General features: G+C 40.6%; 3 protein-coding genes across 8 annotated transcripts in view; 2 read left to right on the top strand and 1 right to left on the bottom strand.

Moving 5' to 3' along the window:
* The window catches only part of LOC105454277 (AT-rich interactive domain-containing protein 2), a 52266-nt gene extending 51351 nt beyond the window's left edge, over positions 1 to 915 (top strand). For all 5 annotated transcript variants that reach the window (XM_011696801.1, XM_011696800.1, XM_011696799.1 and 2 more), the window contains 2 exons: positions 95 to 186; positions 275 to 915. In XM_011696801.1, coding sequence (XP_011695103.1) covers positions 95 to 186; positions 275 to 398 — 216 coding nt within the window. In that variant the 3' untranslated portion in view covers positions 399 to 915. The remainder of the gene's footprint in view (positions 1 to 94; positions 187 to 274) is intronic.
* Positions 916 to 3296: 2381 nt separating this feature from the next.
* Positions 3297 to 24355, bottom strand: LOC105454276 (centrosomal protein of 135 kDa). 2 transcript variants are annotated; one of them, XM_011696795.1, is made up of 20 exons: positions 23676 to 24355; positions 22810 to 23110; positions 22478 to 22707; positions 22072 to 22258; positions 21795 to 21961; positions 21519 to 21714; positions 21216 to 21434; positions 20945 to 21072; positions 20762 to 20863; positions 20414 to 20665; positions 20254 to 20349; positions 19521 to 19741; positions 19229 to 19439; positions 19029 to 19144; positions 6246 to 6525; positions 5970 to 6167; positions 5575 to 5751; positions 5278 to 5480; positions 5077 to 5208; positions 3297 to 4252 (listed from the first exon to the last, which is right to left on the bottom strand). In XM_011696795.1, exons 1-20 carry the CDS (start codon positions 23862 to 23864, stop codon positions 4198 to 4200), a joined length of 3660 nt encoding a protein of 1219 aa, XP_011695097.1. In that variant the 5' UTR covers positions 23865 to 24355; the 3' UTR covers positions 3297 to 4197. The 2 variants fall into 2 exon arrangements, with proteins under 2 accessions (XP_011695097.1, XP_011695098.1); XM_011696796.1 differs by lacking the exon at positions 21216 to 21434.
* LOC105454275 lies at positions 12484 to 18861 on the top strand. Its single transcript, XM_011696794.1, has 5 exons — positions 12484 to 12616; positions 16672 to 16846; positions 16987 to 17177; positions 17259 to 17611; positions 17982 to 18861. Exons 1-5 carry the CDS (start codon positions 12582 to 12584, stop codon positions 18689 to 18691), a joined length of 1464 nt encoding a protein of 487 aa, XP_011695096.1. The 5' UTR covers positions 12484 to 12581; the 3' UTR covers positions 18692 to 18861.
* Positions 24356 to 24387: the final 32 nt, after the last annotated feature.

Here is a 24387-nt window from a genome sequence, read left to right as displayed (position 1 = left end):
TCACGTTGTTGTCCGTCATCAGTTTTTCTGTGTGTGAAAAAAAACGAGCGGACGTGGGACGATCGATTGTCAACTGTGTGTCTTTGTCTTGCAGGATGACAACGAAGGTCCAGTGACCAAAAGTATTCGCCTAACGGCAGCTCTCATTCTTAGGAACCTAGTCATATACTCAACACACGGTAGAAGGTAAGCGAGCCCTCGCTGTTTCATTCATTCATTGTTTTTTAATTCTTATGTCTCGCGACTCATTGGCCCATTCACGAATTATTTGCAGGCATCTTAGAGCGTACGAGCCCCACTTGGCAGGCGTGGCGTTAAGCAATGTCGAATCATCGAGAACAATCGCACAAGTCCTTTACGATATGAACGACCAGAGTAGCAGTAGCCATCATAGGTGACCTCTTGAATCAGGCCTCTAAAAAGCTCTTTTAATCTTGCGAGCAGCGATCAACTTACATTATTTCGAATTACACGGGGAGGAAAGCGGGAGTGTATTAAGTTTATAGTCACTTGCCGCGTGCTGATACATGCACATTAGATGTATGTACATGCACGCATGTATGCGTGCGTGCCTATGTGTATGTGCGTGCGTGCGTGCGTGCGTACGTGCGTACGTGCGTGCAATGTGTGTCCATGCACAGTTTGGAGGATTAGAACTATATAGAGAAGAATGGGAAGAATATTGCGAGGATAAATGTTCCATATATAGAAAAAAAGAGGCCTATAAACTTACTAGGCAAATCATTTTGCCAATTTAGATTAATAATATGAACTGTAACTATAGTGAAATACGAAACAAAGACATTTAGGTCAAATATGGAAAAGTGATAATGAGACTGCAAGAAACAGAGAGAGAGAGAGAGAGAAAAAGAGAGAAAGTGTATGTGTGTGCGATGAAGATCGAAAAAGAGAGAAAGGGAGTGAGTGAATGGGCGAGAGAAAGAGTGTGCACGAGAGAGAAAGAGAGAGAGATGATATTTCAGATTTAATATTAATATTTATTTTCTCAACAAGGAAGGCGAAAACAAGGTTTTAGTAAACGTGTACAAAAAAGGAAAAACGAATAAGATACTTTATGGACGTTATAGTTTATAATCAATATATTATAATTAATATTATATTATTCTATTATTAATTATTATTGTATGTTTTTTTTTCGTAAATCACCAAGGACCTAGGATATAAAGAAAAAAACGAAACGACCTTTTTATGAAATGTATTTGTTAGGAATTTATGTTTTTTGCTTTAATTGCATATTGCAATTACATGGCTATATTATTGTCTCTCTTTGTTTTATTATTAACTAATCTAATCTAGCAACAGAAATTAGTAAGATATAACAGTACATGCATTGGCATGCTAGCGAGTTCGTCATTTACAGCAGAACATTCATATCACTGCATAAATCTAACGTCTAGTTTAGATCAGTTTTAGCTCGGTGACTCCTAGCCATTCGACTTCTGCAATGTGTCAGGATACTTAGAGAGAAATTTTTTACTCGCTCGCTGAGTAATGCGGCATTATCGTTAGACAAATTTATAAAATGACTTTGTCATTAGCGTGACTTCCAATCAAAAGAATAAATCGCGCAAAGAAAAGTGATCCCGAAACCGGTAACACAAAATTAACGAGTTACTAAGTAGGCAAATTTCGAAGCGTTCTTTACGATATTAAAATTTGGATATTAAAAAAGGCCTAAGATTTCATTACTTTATATGATGATCATAATACTGGCTTCTTTTTTTTTCGTTGATTCTCATTTAACTAAAGAGTTACTGATATCCGTTCATTACTCTGAATCCGTGAATGCACAATTATCATATTTTCTTTTTCATTTCTTTTTCATTCCTGTGAAAGCTTAGCTTAGCTTTTGGCTGATGTGTCCACACTTCGAGCATCTCAATTGAACATAATAACTCGAATGAACAGAGCAGATTTATACAACAGTATAGACGAAATTTATTGTGATATCGTGTGAATTGTAACATATTATTGCAACGCATAATGACAAAGTTGTCTTTTGACGTAATACTCTAACATCGTTTACTTTTAAAAGCAAAGATCGCTTTGGAAGCTTGTAGAATTTCCGTTTATATTATATGTATAGTGTGTACGCGAAACAAGGAAGATATACTATTAAAGATGCTAATTTTCTCCGAGTTCTAAATCAAATGAAATCGAGTAAAAGAATTGTTTATTATCTGGCTAATCGGAAAACTCAATATATAATAATTTATGCAAAATAAAATGATCTTATTTCGAACGGTTTTTGAAGCGCTTAAAGTGACGAGTATTTTATATTCTCGGACGTCACTACTTCGCGAACTGCATTTATCCTTTATTGAGTTTTTGAAACAGCATTACATTGCATAAAAAAGAAATAAATAAGAGTAAGCTGATCATATTGAAATTTATAGATATATGTATACGTATATATACACACGTTATATACACACACATATACGTATACATATATATATATATATACATATATATATAAAGATATATACATACTTGTACATAATACCTGTATTTCATTCATGATGTTAAAACCTCTGTGTAAATTTCTTAAGAGTGTAAGTTTAATGCGTCTTTAAGAGAAACAAAGTAAAAGATTCTTGTATTATAATAGATTGTGACAAGACATAGAAGTTGCAAGAAACGGATTTTTGTAATTATTTAACTGGTTCGGTGAAGAGAAACAGCAAGAGGAACGGTTTCGTCTTATATTGCAAAACGGCCGTTTAAGGTTAGACATAAAAAAAAAGTATGATAATGGACCCTGTGCGAGCCTCTATTATGTATTTTATATATAAATATATAAAAACAAGTTTAATAGCTGAACGTTTTTAGGAGGACGAAAATCTTGTGAGAGGCTTTTTATTTTTATTATTTGTAATTATACCTAGTTTACATGTTCACCGTTTCGTACGATCATCGAGATCATAAATAAACATCTGTGTAAAGGAATAAAAGAACGATATAATAAAATTACTAAATACTGAAGGAGAATATGGGAAAACTATATAGACTGATTATTTGGATTGTTCTTATTCTCTCCGTCGTATCGCGCGATTGCGAAAAAAGCGGCCAGGGAAAATTACCGAAAGAAAAAAAAGGCGGAAAAACTGGACAACGCAAAGCCTTATTCATCTACAGTCATCTACACGTACGTATAAAAATCATTTAAACGCAATAATTATTTATTTATTTATCACTACACACTCTTAATTATTTTCATATTTCTTCATAGTTAAAATACATATATTTCAACATAAATAAAATTTAATTAGAAATTGTAGAAAGTATAAAATTTATTGCAAAATCAGTTGAGTGTACAAAGGCTTAAAAATACATATATTTGTACTTGGATACACACTTATCAAGTTACTTTGTGAGTTATTTTCATACATATAAATGTAGTATGTTATTCTTCAAGAGATTCTTGTTTTTCATGACATATTCTTTCCCATTTATTTTAAAAGACTTATTCAGTATGACTGATATGGTCACTTCAAATTTCTCGTATTATTTTTAATTTTTTACTTACAGAAATTCAAACTTTGTAAAATACATCTGTGAAGTGCTAATTAAAATTGCTAAAAAAGTATTGTCGACTATTGTCTTTTTTTTCTTTTCAATATACCTAACAATCTCAATATATTTTCTATCATATACTCGATAACCTTATACAATTCTTTAAAATATCCTAACTTTTTAAGTCATTCTTAATTAAGTCTTTGTGACAGTTCAATTCATTTTTAATTGAACTTCGAAGTATAATTTGTACAATTTGATTGTTTCATGTATACTTCATTTGATATATTATTTGGTAATTAGATAAATTAATAGATATATATAAACGATCTTGCTTATGTCAAAATCGTTAATTTTTCATCTCTCGAAAGTCTTGATCTCTTGACGCGGTACTATTCATTAATTTCGTATTCTATTCATTTTAGATGAAGAATTATGTTAATATATTATATATTGCAGAGTCGTTCACACACATTTATACGATCATTAAGAAATATTTATTTGATGTTTCTTAATGTATAAATATAATCTAAGTCACATTGCCGAGACCTGACATATTAAATCAAATTACGTGTCTCGTTTCATTCATTCAATCCTTACTATTCCCTTTTCGCGCTGCAAATATGTATAAATCAAGTGACATGCATTGTGCATAGTGTATTATATCACTACATTTAAATCTACATTGAAACTGTCTGGCGATGAATTTAGCGACCTGCAAAAATAAAACAGAGAAAAGATAAGTGTCAGTCGCGGAGCGTACACAATTTGTTAGATATATTTTCTCGCGTCGGGAAATTCATTAGAGCATAGCGCGAATCGTAAAAAAGCAAGCGTTGTAAAAATGATAAAATACATTATCCACAAATGTATACGCATATAGCGTAAAATGCTCGAAAATGCTAAAGATTCTTCCAAAAGCCCCGAGAGAGAGAGATAGCGCTTTTAAAACGTTATTAATCAGATGTTTACGACACTTTCCCCGTTAAGGAAACTTCGAGCTTCTATTTGTGTCGCCGGTAGACTTGCGTCGCGGGGAGAACGTGGCGGGGCACGGCACGTAAACGGCGGGGGAGATGCGTCTTTTAAAGGAGGAACACCGACACTCGATCGAAAATGACGTGACTCGATCGTCGTGACTCGTCAGTTCTTGGCCGGGATCGCGCACGCAGCACGTGTGTTTGGGAATCGCGGTGTACGGTTTTCTCAGCCAATCTACTTGCCTGGCGGAGATTCGTAATTTAAGTTAATTAATCACAATTATAATCTTTTGTAGTACTTTGAGCGCGATCGCAGTCACTCCGGCTCTATACCTGCATATGGAGACGACACTCTCGCCATTGGAGGTCCTAACATCCGGCTGAGGGAGGGTCGTGCGATCTTCGAGCGATTTTTCTTCGAGGAGACTCATAGACTCCTCAGAATGTCTAAATTCGAACGATCACGATGGGCAATGCGCGACGAGACGCGAGAAAGCGTAAAACGAAGTACTCGACGGAGAAGAGACAAACTTGTTGAACATTTTTAGCGATAAGATACCTGCGACTCTCTTCCTCCTTTCTCGCACGGTCAAATCTCTCGTTGGTGACTTGCCTGCGGAGCTCGCTGATCTGTTTGCTGTATTCCGCCGCTTGATTCTGATACTGCCTGAGCTCCGCAGATTCCGACGAACTGTAATCATAGGAAAGATGTAAACACGCAATATAATAAAAATAATAGGGACGATAATGTGAGACGTACAGTTTACTTTGTAGCTCGGCGACTTTCTGTTTTAATCTGGAGATTTCGTTTTGCAGCTCTTGATTGGTGGCCTGCGCATTGATGGACTCCTGTCTCGCCTGATCCAGAAGAGTCTCCAGCCGTTCCATGGTCACGCGATCTCTGGTAATTTGATCTTGAACAATGCTCTGTTCGGCTTTCAGTCTTGACAATTGCGACTCGTACTGCACGAGAAAGAGCAAAGGTGGTAGAGAAACCAAAGACAACGCGCAAAAAAAAAATAGAAACGGATATAGAACAAAGAGCAAGTAAATTTACATGCACTTTCACGGTGTCCTTATCACCGAGTTGCTCCACGAGCGCGTCCTTTTGTTGGTCCAATTTCACGCACAGGTCCCTGACCGCCATTAAATCGGCCTCGGCTTGGTGCCTCTGTTCGATCTGCTGCCGCAGCTGCGTCTCCATGCTGGCGACGCTCTGCGTCAGGTTGCTTATCTGGAGAGAACATTAAATTGATTTTATACACGCGTGAGAACGACGCGATATTTTGTACGTCTCAAAAATCTGTGGACTCCTTGTTGACCCCGATTTAAGTTAGGTCATTTTCAGCTGAATATCATAATATAAGACGTCGTGAGATATGTGATGAGTGAAAGTAACCAATGATTCCACGTGCGTTTCCTCACATCTATTATGAAGAGAGAGTGAAATACCTGAGTCTCGTAACCCTTTATCAGACAGTCCCGGTCCGCCAGTTGACGCTCCAGGTCGAGTATCTGATGCCTTGCGGTTTGAAGGGCGCCCCTAGCCTCCGCCGCCTCGGACTCCAAGCTGTGATTATTGTTCTCCAGAACCGTCGCCTCTAAGCTGAGACTTCGGAAATGGTTCAGCATTTCCGTTCTCTCATTCTCCTGGAAAGATATTAGGGAAGATAAGCGACGTTCGCGAGGCGAACAGCCAACATTGTTGACAATTTCTTCTGGATCTACCTTGCGATTTAAGAGCTCTTCGGCACGACGGACCTCACTGACGTAGGTCTGCAGCTGCCTCTTGAGGTCGTAGCACTCGGCGCGCGAGGTCTCCAGCTCGCGCTGCATGTTCCGCGTCTCGCAGGTCACCGCCGCCAGGTCGTCCTGCAGCTTCCGGTTCTCCTGAATCGCGTTCTCGCGGTCCACCGACGCGGCCTCGAACTGCCGCTGCACCGTCTCCATCTCCAGCTGCAGCGACCTGAGATGACGCTCCCGCTCCGCGCTCTGATCGACGCATATTCTACAATTAATATCGACATTGCGCGTTGAAGAGCATAGAAAAATTAAACGTCTAGAAATATAACAAATTATCTTCGTATCGTATTTTATAACTGTACACAGAAAGATTTTGCTAAAGTATTTAAGAATTTAAATAGCTACAAATATGAAAATAATTTTGTTAAATCATCAAAATAATTCTGTAGAAAACTCAAGCATGGTGAGCAATCCTATAAAAAGTTTTGACATTCTAGCAACCAGTTTGAGTGTTCATGACGTAATTACTTTGATGGCCCAACAAAATTATTTTCAGATCTGTGTCTATAGTTAAGTTTTTAGATTCTTCAGCAAAACCGTTTTTCCGTTTATTATAATGCGATTCTTATTCAATATCATCATCGTCTTTGTAATAATCTTCTGTTGTGTTTTTGGACAGAGCAACGTCTGCGATCGTTTATGCGGATCAGGCGTTCGTTCCTCGTGGCGCAAGATACGTTCTCGAAAGGGGACAAGGGCAGCACGAATTAGGCGTTCGTCGTTTCCCAACTTGCACAACTCTCTCGAAATGACGTACTTTAACGTGATTGGATTTTCGTACTATCACTTAAACAGATCGAATTTCTCATTCTGCCTCCGCGACTGCGTAGTGCGTCAATAAATCGCCGAAGGCCAAACCGAACGGAATATCGATCTATTCATGCACATGCCACGTTGATGAATTGGCCGACGTATACAAATGATACTGAACTGAATAGCGACGTGAAATATCCTAGATGAAATTTTCTCGGAAGGACTGGACACAAGAGATCTGCAGCTTTCATCGCGGAAAACGTTGACGCATGTCTAACGAAAGTCAATCATTCCCGGACTTTCGAGACGGAGAGCTCAACGAGTCAACGAGCGGAAACAAATCGCGAATCGACGAGAAGTCCGCACCAGCTTAATTCTCGCGAGTCGGAGCGTCTCGCCGGACGGGGACGAACGCGTGGACCATCGATCATCCGCGCGCGCCGATTACGCGCGGTGCGGTTTGCGTAATCGTGCGCGGGAGACCTGCAACGTGGTGCCGTGGCGCGTGCGAAAAATATCCCGGGCGCCGGACGACTTTCTCTCGCCTCTCCTGCCGGTCTTGCGCGGCAGCAAAGCAACGGGCAGGCGAGGCAACAGTCGCCTCCCGCCGGAAGATCTGGTCCAAGCATGAAAGTGAAAACCAATTCCGTCACGCGCGCGAATCGAGGAAAGCATTTTCCGCGCGGGGCAGCGGAAGGGACAACCTTCCAGTCCGGCGCGGTTCTGGTCGCAAGAAAAACCAGCCTTTCTTGCCGTCTGTCGAATATCGACAAGCGTGAAAAGAATGCGTTTCATATTAGAGAAGAAAGAGTGCCAATATTAAAACTGAGCTTAGGGTTTAATCCGAATTTTTTCCGAGCTATTAAATGTCAGGGAAATACGATGAAAAATTGGGGTCGGCGCCTTCAACCGGCCGGGAAATTTATCTCATTACCTCGATAATGCCGCGGACTCGTATAATCAATTTTCTCATGGTTTGGATCGCGTGCGTACCCTTGGCGATTCCCCGTCCGTCACGCCTCGGGGCGGATTATCATCTCGCGATATAATGACGATGGAAATTATGTCACGGATGTTACAGAAGAATGCACTCGCGAATGCCCGAAAGAAATGATTTCTATTTCCACTTGGCGCTTACGCGACAGAGAGATAAATTTCTCCTCTACAGGCGAGGCGAAGTTATATTGTGGGCAATATACCGATGATGAAATCCCCCAAGTCGCCGTAAATGCGCGGCGATTCCGGTAGCGAGTTACCGGTTTTTCCATCGCTTGTACTTTCCGACGCGGAAGATTTCCGATCCGCGAGCCGCATTCCGAAAGCTATATGAATAGAAATAGTTGCGAATTACTCGTCTTGATAATCTTCGAAAAATTAAATACATAATTCGATTGGCATCGAATACCATTCGTCACTCAATTATCGCGCCTCGCTCTTCATTTCGACTTTCCTCAAGTTTCCGCGCCTTCCACTCTCTCCTTCCTCGGCGCCGCGCCGGCGTTCAGAAGGAAAGTTCACGACGCGATAGCGCAAAAGGAAAAGTGCCATAGAAAGCACCGCAAGTGCTCTACAAACGTTCTGTTAATATGTATGCAAGGATGCTCCTCGCGCGACATCGGAATAATCGGCGGCTTGGCAGCTTCGTATATCGACTTAATTACGAAGCCACACAAGGCAGACCTAATTTCCATACGTTACAAAATGCGCGATTCATTCATCGCGCTATTTGCGCGGCAATCTAGCTGTTAAATATGTACGAAATTTTTCACGATTTACATGTTCATGATTGGTGCGAGGCACTTTTTGCCGCGACGCGTTAAATGTGAAAGCTACGCACGACAGTCCAATGGCACAGCTCGTATATTTCCACTCTGGTAATAACGAGCGCGAGAGCTTCATATCGAAGATCATTTGATCCGCGATGAAATGTGTATTCACGTAGAAAACGAGGCACAAGTCTTTACCGAAAGCTGCGACGGGACCACTCGTGGGGAGGTGAGTCAGAGAATGCATCGCCCTAAGGAGGGTTCACTGGACCTCTCCCACTGTGTTCCCTTTCATGATTGCCTCACAAAGCCATACATGTCAAAATTGATGGCGAGCGGTACTAAATCCGTTACAGAGAGCCGTTCTAACGAAGATATGCAGCGTTACCACGTGTGTCGCGAGCGTTAATATTGGATTCGTGAGCAACGTCAAAAATTTTAATCCTCTCAACTCATTGGCGTTTTCTTCACTGAGATCTCAGATCATCTTCGCTGATCTCGATAACTTGAAGACAAATGAATTATTTATGAAAATTTAGCTCCAACAATGTTATTTTCAACATGTTATTATACACGTTGCGATGTGTGGAGCGCTAGCGGTTTAAAAATTACGAAGAAACAAAGTTAAAATTTTACGTCTTCTTTGATTCTCAGGCAGGAAGAAGCGGTCCACGAGGCAGCTCCGAGATACGTATACCTACGTTGCCGCCTTTGTTATTCATAGTTAGCTCACGTGAAGGGGCATAGGTGCGCCCTTTCGAGGATTCTCCAGTTTGTATAGCATTACCGTTATAGGCAAAGGGCATTGCACGTTTCCTTTCCTCGAAACTCGAAGTTACGTAAGAAGAGCCGAGGAGAGACGATGCGTGAAAGAGAAGGAACTGTGTTGTCCCAACGCACGTGAAATTATCCGAACGACGCGATCATTTAACGTAAGATTTTGTTAAAATTACTCTTTTACACACTTATTTAACAAATTAAAGCATTGTACGAAGAAAAAAAATAAGAGAGCGTTCGTTAAAAAAAAAAAAAATAAATTATGCGGCGACCCTCGTATTACATAATAAATTACCCTATGCAATGCTTTTTTAAACTATGGAAATTTTGCACGTAATTGTTAAAAATGACAATTTTTTGTTTTATCTTAAATCATACAAAAATCATCACGACAATAACGGTGGCTATTTTGCATTTTTGTGGTAAGATTATTTTTAATTTCTGGATTTATTTTATTGATAATTTTACTAAATTATAAATTTTTTAATGGAATCTTATAATAGCTCTACGTTAATAGTGTTAATACTAAGACTTCATCTATTATAAATTTTCAGTAAATTTTTAAATCTCTTTTGTTTTAAGATAAAATGAAAATAATTTCTTTGTTATATTAAATTATTTTATGTACTATTGTATTTTATATATATATATATATATATATATATATAATACAATATATATATATTATAAATTATTATATAAAGAGAAACTTTTCATTTTGTATGGAGTCTGATAATGAGTTTCACGCGGATATAACATAGAACCCATTTTCCGCTCCTGCTGAAAAATACGAAAAGTTCTTATATTTCTCGACGAAATACGAGTAAATCCAATTTGGTACGATCTCGTAAATTCTCAAGGCCAATGACGTAACAACGACAGTTTCGTGAGAAACTTGCCTCTTCATATCGGGATTGGATGAGTGTCAGAGACGGTTATGCGTTTCCCGTTACTGGGTTCGGCTTCAGGTCCGGAATTATGCAACAGTTTCATAAAGAAACCCACGCTGTAACGATCGACAACGATCGTTTCGGGAGGTCCAATGACGATGAAAGTCCTCCGTGTAACCAGAGGTTGTTGCGTGCAAGTGTCGCAACGGCGATTTTTGAGAAAACCTTGAAGGGGCACGCGGGAGGACAATCGCGACATTGCGCAAAAAAAAGACATCAATTCGCCGAAACCGGTTTCTTTATCACGGAATTCTCTGTTTTTTTTTCAACGGTTCTCCTAAAATGGTCATCAGATCTAAAGTTATTATCGTTTGAACGAGCAGATACTCTCTGCAACTGCATCGATGACGTTTGTTCGTTCAACAAATGCGTTTCTGTCAAAGAGTCCCGTTCGACAAGTGGAATCAAATCGTAGATGATCTCACTATAGATTTACGTTTCAGATATCTCGAAATCCCACGCGCCTGATGTCTCTCCTCCCTCGCAGCTGCACGAGAAGCGAGGTATCGCGCTGTCGCTGAACCGGATACAAAACGCACGCCACACGCTTCCTTAATGCGGCCATCGCGTTACAAGAACGGATGCACACCTCAGCACATATTCAAATTTTGTACGGGAAAGATGTCAGGCCCTGCGGTACGCGATCGTCGCGAATATAATGCATTGAACTTTCTACCGTTCTCCAAAAATATAACCGTTGACCTAAAAGTGAACATGAAAGAATGAATGAAAATTTCCAAAACAAAATGTTTAAACTGCTAAAATTTCTAAAACAAATGTTCTAAAACAAAATGTTTAAACTGCCACTACATTTCGTCGATTTACACATTGCGGGGAAATTTTACGGATGACGAATTGGAACTGATTCACGACGTATCAACGTAAATCACGTCTGACTCTAATATCACGTATGCAATAAAACTAGATGAAAAACTACGAGTATATTGCAGTATTAAGGGAAGACAGAAAGTTATAGTGGAGAAACTTGCGAATTTTTATTTTAAGAAATAAATAAACAGTTTTCTCTATTTAAGTGTTATTTACTGCTATATTTAAAAAAAATTTAATTTTAATTTGTGCTACAAAATTAGAAAAATGTTATTACAAAATGATAACAATATAAAACTCTAATTTACGGGTAAAAACTGACGTTATTTATATTGTTATTATTTTGTGATTTTTCTAATAGTCTATTTGAAATTCAATATGTAAAACAGTGTCTTGAGGAAAACTAGACCAAAAAAGATTGCTTCCTTAGAAGTTACGAAATTGGTAGGAAAACGCGAGGCACTCGAAATTTTCGGGTCTGTCCTCAATGACAGATAACTTCTGTACTTTTAAATTTGGTATTACAAATTAATTTTCTACACCTTATATATAGTAGTGAATAATAACCGTCCATTAACTTTCACTGAAATGAATTCGCAAATTTCGCTATCAATTTGATCATACAAACCTCCCGTATTTGCCTTAAGCATTAGCTAGCAGCAGTCTAATTGAAAGTAATTTTGTTAATTCAATAACGCTGTTGATAAAACAAATAACATTTTATTAAAACGAGAGTGTGACATATTTATTTCATACTGTTATTAAATTAACAAGATTATTTTCAAGATCACTGTTAGCTAATGCTGTTGATACGTCATGGGATAAAAAGAGGAGGAAAATACCTTCCGCGGAAGGTATGCCAGGGACGGTTTTCCCCCGGACGCGGATTGCACCCGGTATTAGTCACAGGGTAGGAGGGAGGAGGATGTCCATCTCGCTTCGGCGGATTCGGTTTTCGACTCGGTCGAGTTAGGTAACAGCATAGAGCCGCGGTGCCGGGACGAGCGCGAGTCAGTCTCGCCGTGCTTTCCGCGGCGATAAGACCGACGACGATGACGGCCACGGCGCGGCTCGACGCGAGCCTCTGATATGGGGATGCGGTGGACCGAGTGGTGAACTTGAGAGAAACGACAATTGGCAAAATAGTGACGTGTGATAGCGGGTACAATCGCGATCGTTCCTGGCGAATGGCGAACACCATGAAGATGATGTCGATGATGAGGTACGTTTCAGCGAAACTAAATCACTCAACTGATGAGGGTATATTGTGCTCGTGATAAATAGCATAATAACGTCCATTCCGGGATTGAATGGTAAGCGATGATTGAATAAGTCCTCTTCGAAAGGTTAAACAAATCGACATTCGATACGATCCTTTCACTATATCGGAGCTACGATCATTGAATGCGAGAGGACGACTTTTCTTCACGGTCTGTGATATCCTTGAATCCTGCGGCATTTCAACTTCGCATGATGAAAGTGAAAGAAATTACGGAGGAATTAGACGAAAAGAATTGCCGTACCTATCGATTAAAAATTAAAAATAAACATTCTTAAAAATATAGGTGTGATTTTGGTACCAATTGTATATGGCTTTTAACACCAATAGTGTTTATACTATTAAAATCAAACACCCATTATTTTTAAGAGTGAACGATGCTAAAGATTTCAGAGAAATTAAACGAGGGGGACTCGCGCGTATTTCTTTACCTATAGCAAAAGAGTCGCGCGGACGAATTGACGTTACGTGATCGCGATTGTTTGTATTGCGTGATTTTCTGCGCGGCGCAGATCGATTATAATGTATTAGCAGACACTTTCTTTTTACGGGAACGATAAATCCGCCGCCACGCTTCCGAGGCGCGAAGCACGCGCGATTATATAAGCGCGAGTCTAATGATAATCAAAGCAATTCGAAACATCCCAGAATTCCTCGTGAACACAAGAACTGCGAATTGCGAATACGGTCCGATCGTGTGTGTGTATGTGCGTGTGTGTGTGCACGTATGCGTGTGTGCACGCGTGTAAGACGAGTGACTCGGGTAATAACTGGTTATTACAATTTAACGACACGGAAGGTGGAGAAAGTGCATCTGGCGAAGAAAGTAAAATCATGACGAATAAATAATATATAATAACGCGTCACAAAAGTGTCGCGGGTCTGGCAAAATATTATAATTTGTTTCACTATTATAATTTCATTAAAGATGCGACATTATAATAACGCCTTAAGAGCTGCATGTGAAGTAAATTAACACGACAGCTGATAGAATCAGTTTTGTCTGAATCATCATTTCAATTAGTAAATTAAATATTTATACTGCACAGAAGTCTAGAGCATTTTCCATAATTCAGAATACCTATATCATTTAAGAGAACAGATATTTGAAAAAAAATGGCATTTTAAGCTATACAAAATCGTTTCTTAATATATCTAAATTGATCTTCTCGCAGCTCTTTTTGAATTTTATTTATAATTTGAGAAAAGTTATAAAGTTTTTTTGTAACTTTAAATATAGGTACTTATAAAAACTATTGACAAAATTATGCTTTTTTTTTTAATTGACACATCAAATCATAGTTCATTCATTTTTGAAAAAATTACAAAAATTTATGAAAATCGGTTCAATAATTTTCAAGAAAAAGATACATAAAAATAAATTATATTGTCCTATAATATCGCACTTTTCCCCTTAAAATATGTTCCATTGAAATATTATCAAATATCTCTCGTTACAATGTTATTATTACAGATACGCATACGCGCCACACGATATACGACCAAAACTTCGTTAACAGTTGAACGCGTAACGTAATAAAAAAAGTAATATAATTACGCAACATATATTACATAAGTTATTGGTGTACCTATAAGAAATGTCATCGCCGCAAGGCGAACAGCAATAAGGACACATCGAACAACAGGAATTCATGGCTTTCGATCGAGAGTGATACTTGTGAATTTCTCGGCATGCCTTCTCGTCGAAACTTATTGGGAAAGAATGAATCACAATGAACAGTGTATCGGGGGGGATGCCACCCTGTATATACTAAGAATTTCGCGCCGAATCCCGCCGTGATTATCGCCACCCCGCGGTATCCATGGACGCGTTTGCATAGCGCAATTATTTACAGAGGCGTGCGCGCTTCCCACGCGTCTTCAGTTCAAGAGTTCAGAATCCGCTCCGGCATTCTGTATTTAAACGAGAATCAGCTAACCGTCTTGAATTACACAGTCCGCCGATTCTCGATTTTCCTCACGCATCGTCTGCAAAACAATCTCAAGCTCACGCCGATACTTCATTATTGTCTCTCATTGAGATTACCGAAGGAGAATTCATATCTTTAATTTTTATCACAAAATTTCGGCATTTTATTACGGAATATTAATGCAACGTCGATTTCTCGAATGAGACTAATTTTCTCTCTATATTCACGAGAGAACGATATCGCGATTAGATTTAAATATCTCGTTACTTCTCTCTTGTACTTATTATTATCGAGAACGAGATCCCCTGCAAACGAGAAAGTTCTGATGTAACACGCTCCCACCGGGATGATCACTGTACTAATTAGACGATTGTGTAACGGTGCGTTCGCACCTGCGGGGCATCGATCAGAGGAATCTCACGGACGACGCCGACGAGAGTAACACACACACAGATAATAATCTCGTCCATTTATTCACGCTCGGCGGCTAAAGCGATTCAGCGCGGCGTTAATTAGAGATAGGAAAAGGAAATATCTCTCTCCGCCGCGGCGCTCGTCGTATTTACGAGAGGTGGAACGCGATAACGCCGATTGCTTTCAGGACACGAACCCTCATGTTCACTATAAACGGCACGCGATTTGTAAAATCGTGCAAATTATCGGGAAAGTTGAAACACACGCGCGCGCGCGGATTGCCACAGGATTGCGCTCATCTTGACACGGCGCGTTAGGAGGAGTATTTCGGCATATGCTGGATGAATCGCCGCGTTAATTAGAACGACAAGCGTGAGATAAATTCTAGGTGCGCTTTGCAAAAGGTAGATATTAATAAAACGCCACGGCGAGGAGAATAAAACTCTCGGTCTCGCTTGTGTGGAAAGTCTCGCGGAAGAAAGCTCGACCGGCAACAGCATTGAAACGTTGACAAGACCTCATGCTGCTTAATTACTTCCTTGACTTTTGAAAAAAAAAAAAAAAGGCACACGAGATGTCGCGTTTTTTTCCCCGAGTCAACAGTGCGTGTAATATGCCGTTAAATTTACCGTGTAAACAAATCGGGGACTTATAAAGGAGTAATAGACAATGTAATGTGAACACCTGCAGGGTGTTTTGAGGAGCCAAGTGAGAAAAAGATTTCCTCTTTCAACATTTACATCTCTTAAGCAATTGGAAGATGCTCCATCAGCAGAATGGTATAACGTTTCACTAGACTCATTCAAGCATTGTATTGTATTATTTCAACAAGAATAGAATCTCTATTAAATACAAGAATGATGGGCCGACTTTTAAATGATAAAATAGCGTATTTTTTCCCCCCAGATTCTCACACATATTATCTTGTTCTTCCCCAGTATGCGCGATAACAGAGGATACCGTTCGAATTGATTAGATATAAATGGAATAGAGATTGTGGTTCGGACGGATAGAACTGTTTCGTTTCGTTATACTTCGAGGCTCAAACCGCAAAGTATTACTCGCGTAATCCCCGTGGTCAACGAGACCGCGGCAGAAGAAAGAAAAAAAAAAAAGAGAAACGACCTTTTGCTTTTCGCGACGCGGCGAGCATTCGTATAACGCGAGCGCGTTATTCTTATTCCGCGCACATGCCGTCATCCCGAGCCCTGTGCCGCGCCGCCAGGGACAATGCCATTGCCATAGCGAAACAGTGAAAGTATGGTCATTTTGCCCTCGCTGTCGCGGCGCGTGTTTCTGCCTCCTTCCCACCTCCTGCCGCCTCGCACGCACGAGACGACACACGCATCGGCATTTCGCGCTATTCGCGATAGTCTCGTTTTGAATGCCACATCCTATTGAAGGCGCTCTCCACCTGCGCACGCGGAGCCGAACCCGGTGAAATTGGCTTCTGCATTCGACCGCGCCGAAGATGAGAGGTAACATCTTCCGTTCGCGCGGTGGTTTTCGCCGTCTCTGTGATTTGCAATTGTGCTACCGTGTTGTTGCGGCGGAAACTTGCGATTTCTTTAATCCTCGGCTATTATACACACTTTCTTCGTCGCGGAACGATCAGCAGATCCGAAGTAACGTTTCCGCGGCGGCAATTTTCAGCGCGATGCGGATTCTCCTAGGGAGCATCATCTGCCTTCTGTCGGCGGTTAACGCGAGGACGGCGATAATGCCGCCGCCGTGGGCCGATCCCTCGAGTAACCCCTGCGCAGCGCAACCGCGCGGCTGGCAGCTGCTGTACTGGCCGGCCGACGGGAAATGCTACAAAATATTCCAGGCAGGTGTTAATCTTCTTTTCCTTGGCAAAATTTGTCGCGTGCGGTTGATCTACGTTACCACAGGCATGCCACATGATTGCTTAATAAAATACTCATTTAAAGGAATCGTTCATCTCTGAGTAAGTTGCGTTTATGACAGATCGGCGCCCCGTGTCCGGAGACCATGGAACTGGGCCCGGCGGCCGGTAGCGGAACAATCGCGGAGTGCAGGTGTCCCCCGGGAACCGCGCAGTCACCCAGGGACGCTTTGTGCCATCCGATATTCACGAGAGCGTCCTGCTCCAAGGGTCAGTTCTTCGCACCAGTGCCGGACGCGCCGGATAAGTCAGGGTAACGAAAACACTCCTTCCTCAATTTCCCCCGCGGCCAAACGGAAACGCCTGTGTACTCATGCAGACGGAATCTCTTCAGTAATCACTTGACGAAATCACGATGGGGAGTCTGTCGCGATCCCGAAATCTGCAGCGAGCAAGACGAGCTCTACTGGCCGAGGGATGGCAAGTGCTATCCAAAGCTCAGCAGGGGCCCGTGTCCACGGGGCGAGCTCCTCGTCGCGGGCGAGGACGGTCTGGCGACCTGTGCGTGCTCGACGAGCGGCGAGCTGGCCAGATACCATTGGCTGGGAAACGGCGGCGGTTGCCACGAGCACTACACCAAGGGTCCCTGCTCGGAGCCGGGAGAATTGTTTCTGCCGGGCGGGACGTGCGGTTGCAACCCTCAATTGCCTCACTATCACGAACCGAGCGAGATGTGCTATCAGTTAGGTAAGATATTTCACATAATCGAGTAATACAATCCGAATCTAAAATGTAAAAATGGAAATCTGATATAATAATGAAATTGAAGGCGAGAAACGAGAAATATTACCTTTTGCTTTAACATAACTTTCTTATGCCTTAAAAATTATTTCACAAATAAGAATATTCTTCATCAAATTCTTATAGGATTTTATTATTTTCATAAAATCAATTTGTAATTAATATCAGGTTGAAGAGACGAAATAAAGATCGAGATCTCGTTGTAACTTCTTATCGCATTATAACTACTCGTGATTGAGTTATATATCGATTTAGTGCTTCAATTTAATTTAAAAAAATGGTAAAATATGTCTAAATTCCTAATATGAATTATCAGGCGGCGTCGGTCCGTGTCCGCAAGGACATCACTTCGTGGTGACAATGGACGCCCGATCACCGCAGGAGGACGTTGTACGAGCCAAATGCGTTTGCAAATCGGGCCACGTGTTGTACAAAGACGGGTTCTGCTACCGATTGCACACGCGGGGACCCTGCGAGAGCGGCTACATGCTGGTAAACTCGTCGACCTGCATTCCCGTGCCATGCAAACGCGGTAGACTGTACTTCCCTCAGGAGAGGACCTGCTACAAGATCGGTACGCGGGGACCGTGCCCGAACGGGCAGATAGTGTTGTACGACCACAACGTGAGACCGTCCCTCGACGGGATCAGTTACAACGGCGTGTGCGGCTGCGCCGTGAGAGACGCCGGCAAGTGCCTGAGGAGCGACAGCGACGACTGCGAGAGCACGCCAGGCATGGTGATGATCAAGAAGATCTGTTACAAACTGTACACGCAGGGCCCGTGCACCGCGGGCGAATGGTTGGTCGCGCAGAGGACACCGAGGAACAGTCGGCTGTTATGGCGACAGGGAGAATCGCGGCCGAGAGCCAGGTGCGAGTGCCGACCTGGTTACAAGAGGATCGTCCACAGCTCTGGCGAGGAAGAGCTGGAGAGCAGTAATCTGATCTCGCCGAACAGTTGCCAGCCGCCTGCGGTGAGCCTGGCGAAGTTTCTCAACGATAATATCAAATCGTTGGTAATCTGAATAGCTCAATAGCTCGTACTTATAATTTATAAGATTCATCAAATTATTTTTTTTTTTTACCTATGTGAAGAACGAACCTAGCATCGAACTTTTCAGTTGAAGGAACAACGATCGATTTAATTTTGTACATAATGTTACACGACTTATTATTTTTTTAATTTTATCTCACATGATTGAGCGAAGCTTTATTTATTACGTTCTATATTTTAAGTATTGTAAATATCGTTTATTTGTACGAAGTTTAAAGTTTTTTTTATGAGAGACCATACGAGAGACATGTGCCAATTTTTTTCTAGGAAGCTCATCAGAAGTTGTAAATAAACGCAAATGTACTTACTCATTTTTATGCTGTAAATCGCGGATTTGTTGTTGCATCTCCTCCGCTTGTTGGTCCTTGTGCGTCAATTCTCGTTCCAGTGCGGCGATCTTCTCTGTTTTCTCGTCCAGTGCCATCTGCAAAAGTAATAAAAAAATATAATCAATTTTACAAACAATCACTTAAGATAGCAATACAATTCGTTACAATACTCTATTTACCAATAGCCGATCTTTCTCCTGGTCCAAGAGCGCCATGCTCGAGCGCAGAGTATTTATTTCCTGCTTCAGCTCCTTGATTTGATCGTTCAACTGCACCTGCTGCTGCTCCATACTTCTGTTGCGATCCATCGCCTTGTTCAATTCCAATTCTGCCTGCGACAGTTGGCCCTGCGCGTCCCCGAGCGCCTGATCCGTTTGATCTTGCAACGTTCTGCAACGCAAAAGTTTAGAGGATTGAAAGACTACACTCCGATTTTTCTTAGTAAAAGCAAGTAAAACCCAAATATATTACCGTAGCTGGAAATATTGCGTCCGTTGCGCCATTAATTCCTGCTTCGTACGGTGCAGCTCCTCTTGCACGTCGCCCAACTGATCCTCGAGACCGTTTATCGCCGTTCTCCTCGTGCCCTGGGTCACCAACAGATCTTGTTCTTTTTCTACATGATTCAAGCGATTCTCCGTCTCGACTAAACTCTCCTCAAGACGGAGTTGCTCGGATTTGTCCGACATCATCTACATCACGATATTATCAAGCCATGCATTTACAACGTGTACCCACACCGCGTTAGCATAAATTAATATGAGTCAGTATTAATTATGCTAATCATGTAATATTAATCATGCTGATAGTTGTCAAACACATAATTAGTGAAACAGTTTAATAAATGTTTAGATCGTACTATTAAGTTATTGTTAGTATATTAAAATTAAAATGTGCATTTTGAAGGAAATCAATAAAGCGACATCTACAATGAGATTCAAGATTTAAGAAAATTTACCAATCACAGCCGATTATTCATCTCACGTGAAAAGAATAATCGATTGGTCAATTTTCTTAAATCTTAACAATGAGACTTGCGACTTAAGATTTAAGAAAATAAATCAATCGATTATTCTTCTCACGTGAGATGAATAATCGACTGTGATTGGTAAATTTTCTTAAATCTTAAGTCTTAAGTCTCATTAGACGTCGCTTAAGGAATAGGATAACGTAAATTTAACTTAAAACAATCTCCGTTCTCTACCTTAAGTCTCTCCCGTAGTGCATCGCGTTCGTCTATCAACCGCTCAACATCCGCTCTAGCCGCATCCCGCTCTCGTTCCAGACGTTCGAGTGTCGTCTGTGCAAATTAAAATTGTAATAAGAATAAAACGTACATATTTCATTTGCAAATCTTTAAGTACCTTCGTCGTGCTGATGTCTCCAGTAGACATTGGCAAGCCAGTGGCACAGGTACAACAATGGACGGGTTTGCACAAGCTGCACGATCTGCAAGGCATACACATCTGCCTCTGACCGTTGTAAGTTTGCAATCGTGCTTCTAGATCCTCCTTCTCATGGCACAGCTCCTCCTTCTCCCGAAGTGCTTTGCTTAAAGATTGTTCCTTGTCACTTAACTCGCGTTTTAATTCACAAATTCGTGTCCACAAGTCAGCCTGTAATTTGTCACAAGCGATAAAATTATAATTTTTTTTTACAAAAAATATATAATATAATTTTTTTGCGTATTTTTTTTTAGATATAATATTTACATTATCTTTGTCAGATGTTCTACGCTGCTCGTCCCGACAATTGATGTATTCCTTTCTATAGTGATCTCGTTCTACTTCTAATCGCTGAATTGTCTGTTGCAGCTATAAAATAAAAATTTCTCTAACATATCATATTTTTAAAAATATATTCAATTAAAAAATATTTAAGCTCTTTCGACTTACAGATGCAATTTTTAAATCCGCTTCGTCAATCCGTTTTTGCATATCAAAGCTGCTTGTATCTTTTATAGTTTCTCTATCGTTAACTTGATGACCCATATCATATTTCTCATTTTTGTTATTTTTAAATGCTAAAAGGATAAAAAATTCTTAATATATTTTCTCTCTACGCAATTATTTCTTAAAAATAAATGCTCCATCAAAATCTACATTTAACTATTTATATTTTAATCTTCCTGGGCTATGCATTTCAAAATCGGTTTCCTATTAATACCATTTTTTTTCTTCGACGCTTTCGTCCCTTTATTCTGATCATTCTTTTCCCCCTTTTCTCTCGCTCGCGTCTGTATATTCTCTTCGTTACTTTCCCCGAAACTCTTTTCGTGTACACGCTTCTCTAATAATTTATTAGTAAATTGCAACTGATTAATATCTTGTCTCTGGCACTCGTTTTCTTTAGTCAGTCTTTCCATTTCGTCATTTAAAATTTTTTCTGCAATATCATTTTACACTTTCACCTTCGACAAAAAGTAGCCCAGGCTGTCTAAAAAGGAAAGATGGAACAATTTTGACATACCAATGACCGTCAGCTGATTGATCTTGTCTGACATTTGTTTCTTTTCGTCCAATGTAGATTCGAGAGTGCGTTGAACATTACGTTTTTCAAGCCTACACGCTTCGAGATCCGCCCGCAACTCTTGCATCTCTCTGCGTTCTACAGTCAACTCGCGCTCCAAGACATGCACTTGCATTATGACATCCTCCAATTTCTCCTGTAAAACAAGCGTGAAAGTGTGGAAACAAAGAAATCATCTTGAAAATATGACGCTAACGCAATTGCGGTCGTAATTACCTGGAGCCTACAAACTCGTCTGTTATTCTCTTTGACTGTAGAATTGCAGTCGGCTTCTACAGCTAATGCAACGTGATCTATATCTCTCAATTCTTTCTCTAGCTCCTCATTTCGTGCTGCTAGTTTCATTGCCTGAGACATAGCATCATGTTGTTTATTTAGAGATTCTGCATCATTCAAGAAAAATTGAATATGTGAATTGGATTGGTTTTCGTATGATTAAATAATTCGTGTTGAAAGTAAATATTATATCTTTCTACTCTACTGAATTCCTTGCCTTTCAATTGCTGTTCCAGCTCCAGTTTGGCCTGCTGGAGAACTCTTACTTCACTGATTTCCGTAGTATCGTGGCCAGCTTTCTTTTCCATCTTCTTGCAAGAGCAGTCCTTGTTAATCGCAGCGTAGGAACGACCACCCTCCAACATTTTTCTCAGTCGAATTATTTCTTTTTCCTTTGTGGCCAGCTATAAAGAATTCTTTATTTTATAAATAAATATTACATAGTATATAGTTTTTTATTGTATTAAAGTGGTAATAACACATATCTTTTTAAAAATATTGTTACCAATGCGTCAATAAGCATGCAGGAAAACGATTGCATGCACGCACATTTCCATTCCTTCTTGGAATACATTCGAGAGACATTCAAGAAACGCATGCATAAATATTGATGCTTAGTGTACCTGTTTCTCGAGGGTCTCTATGGTATCGGTTTGCAATAAAAGTTCCCCTCGTAATTTCATTACCTCCTGACTCAGGCAATTCATCTTGTGATCCGCCATGCTTATTATATCTACTATCTTGGGCTCCACGTTACTTAATCTTGGCAGCGAGCCGCTGCTCTTTGCCCTCGGCATCGGCTCGGCCTCCAAGGCTGGTCTTCGAAGAGGAAAGCAGGGACGTTTCTTAGCGGCTGTAAAAGATTTCGTAAAGATACATACTGTATGATTTAAAAACTAAAGATTGATTAACGATGCTTCGACATTCACGATAGCAAAACAATAAAATAACCTACCAAGACCAACATTAATAACGGTCGGCTTCAGACATTTGCCCTGAAGCTCCAATATCTTCTTAGACTTGGTGGCCGACTCCGCCTCCAGCTCCTTTATCTTATGTATGTTTCGCGACGACGCCAATTGCAGGTCGTTGCACTCACATTCTAACTTGTGTATCTGCCTCTTGAGATCCTTGACTTGCTTCTGATGCGCCTCCTTAGTTTCTATCAAATCCGAGTGAAGCTGGTTGCACTCCCGCACCAATCTCGCATTATCACACTTGTAGGGGTCAACTGTCAATTGCAACTGGCCGCATGCCTGCCGTCAAATTAGATCATAAAAATTACAAGAATACGTTTTTCACTTTATCAAAATTATTGAACGGTACAATTTACGGTAATCGCGTGATTCGTCAGTGACGTTAGAGACCATAAGAGATCATTCTCTTGACTTTTGACTGTATTAGCTCTTGCTTGAAGTTAGACAAATTGAAAACTGCATTCAAATGTTTCTCTTCACAAAAAACGGTCTGTTCTTTTTAACTTAACTTTTTGCACCATTCAGGGGGAAGGAGCGGAGTTTTGATTGAGAGGGTTAAGTAATAGATTTCAGTTTAATAAAAATAATTCTTTTACATGAAAAAGATTTTAATAATTCAAAAAAAATGTAATAGTGAGTAATAAGTTGTGAGTTTACTATAATAGAGGAGGGATGTATTGAAATTTAATTTTTATTTAAAAGTTTTCTCCTTTTTTCTCCAACGTGTTGAAAAACAAAGGAAAGATAAACCATACAAATTCAATAGAAAAGAACAGGCCCAGAAAGCCAGAGGGAACTGAACATTTCACGAATCAAACTCTTTTTTTTTTTTTTAACGGCGTACCTCGATGTTCTCCTGAGCAACAGTTTTGAAATGTTTAAGGCTGTCTGTAGTCTGAATGAGATCGGCCAGCAGGGCCTCTATCAGAGGCAGAGCGTCCAGCGACAGCGCCTGCTTGTACCCCAGGTTGTCCAGGTGCTTCCTGACCGTCCGGTACCTGGCGGCAACATTGTACTCCGCGCCCCCGCTCATCCTCGCGAGACGCACAATCGACCGGGCACGCCGTACGATTCGCGCGATTTGTACATCGATTATTATAGTATAAAAGGGTTCGAAGTCACATCTTCGCAACGGTCATGACACGTAACCTCACGGCTCCGTTGTGACTGGCTAAATCGCACGATCAGCTGGTCGTTCGCCGCCGCGCGAATGACCGTCACATTGTTACGTGACATTGCAACTGTGTACACGTAATAAATAACAACGACTGTTTCTCAGTAATGAACATTCGAATCCCACGATCGTAGCAACAAATGTCACTTCCCTCTCGCCGACTAATCGAAATGTAACCTCTTATTATTGTTTCTAATCCTGATATATCCTCAACGTACACTTGTCCCGCTAGAAACGTCAAAAGAATTTTATTTACAGCAAGCTGCAATTCATCTTATCGAGAAACATCTTCGATCGTTCTCCCTTGCAAACTGTTTTGAAACAAACTGTCAGGGCACTCGGGACGGTTCAAAAGTGTTGCCAATCTAACCAAAGCCGGCTC

Source organism: Wasmannia auropunctata, unplaced genomic scaffold, assembly GCF_000956235.1.
Source record: "Wasmannia auropunctata unplaced genomic scaffold, wasmannia.A_1.0 LD335987.1, whole genome shotgun sequence".
Classification (NCBI taxonomy): domain Eukaryota; kingdom Metazoa; phylum Arthropoda; class Insecta; order Hymenoptera; family Formicidae; genus Wasmannia; species Wasmannia auropunctata.
This window is presented reverse-complemented; position numbering and strand designations above follow the sequence as displayed.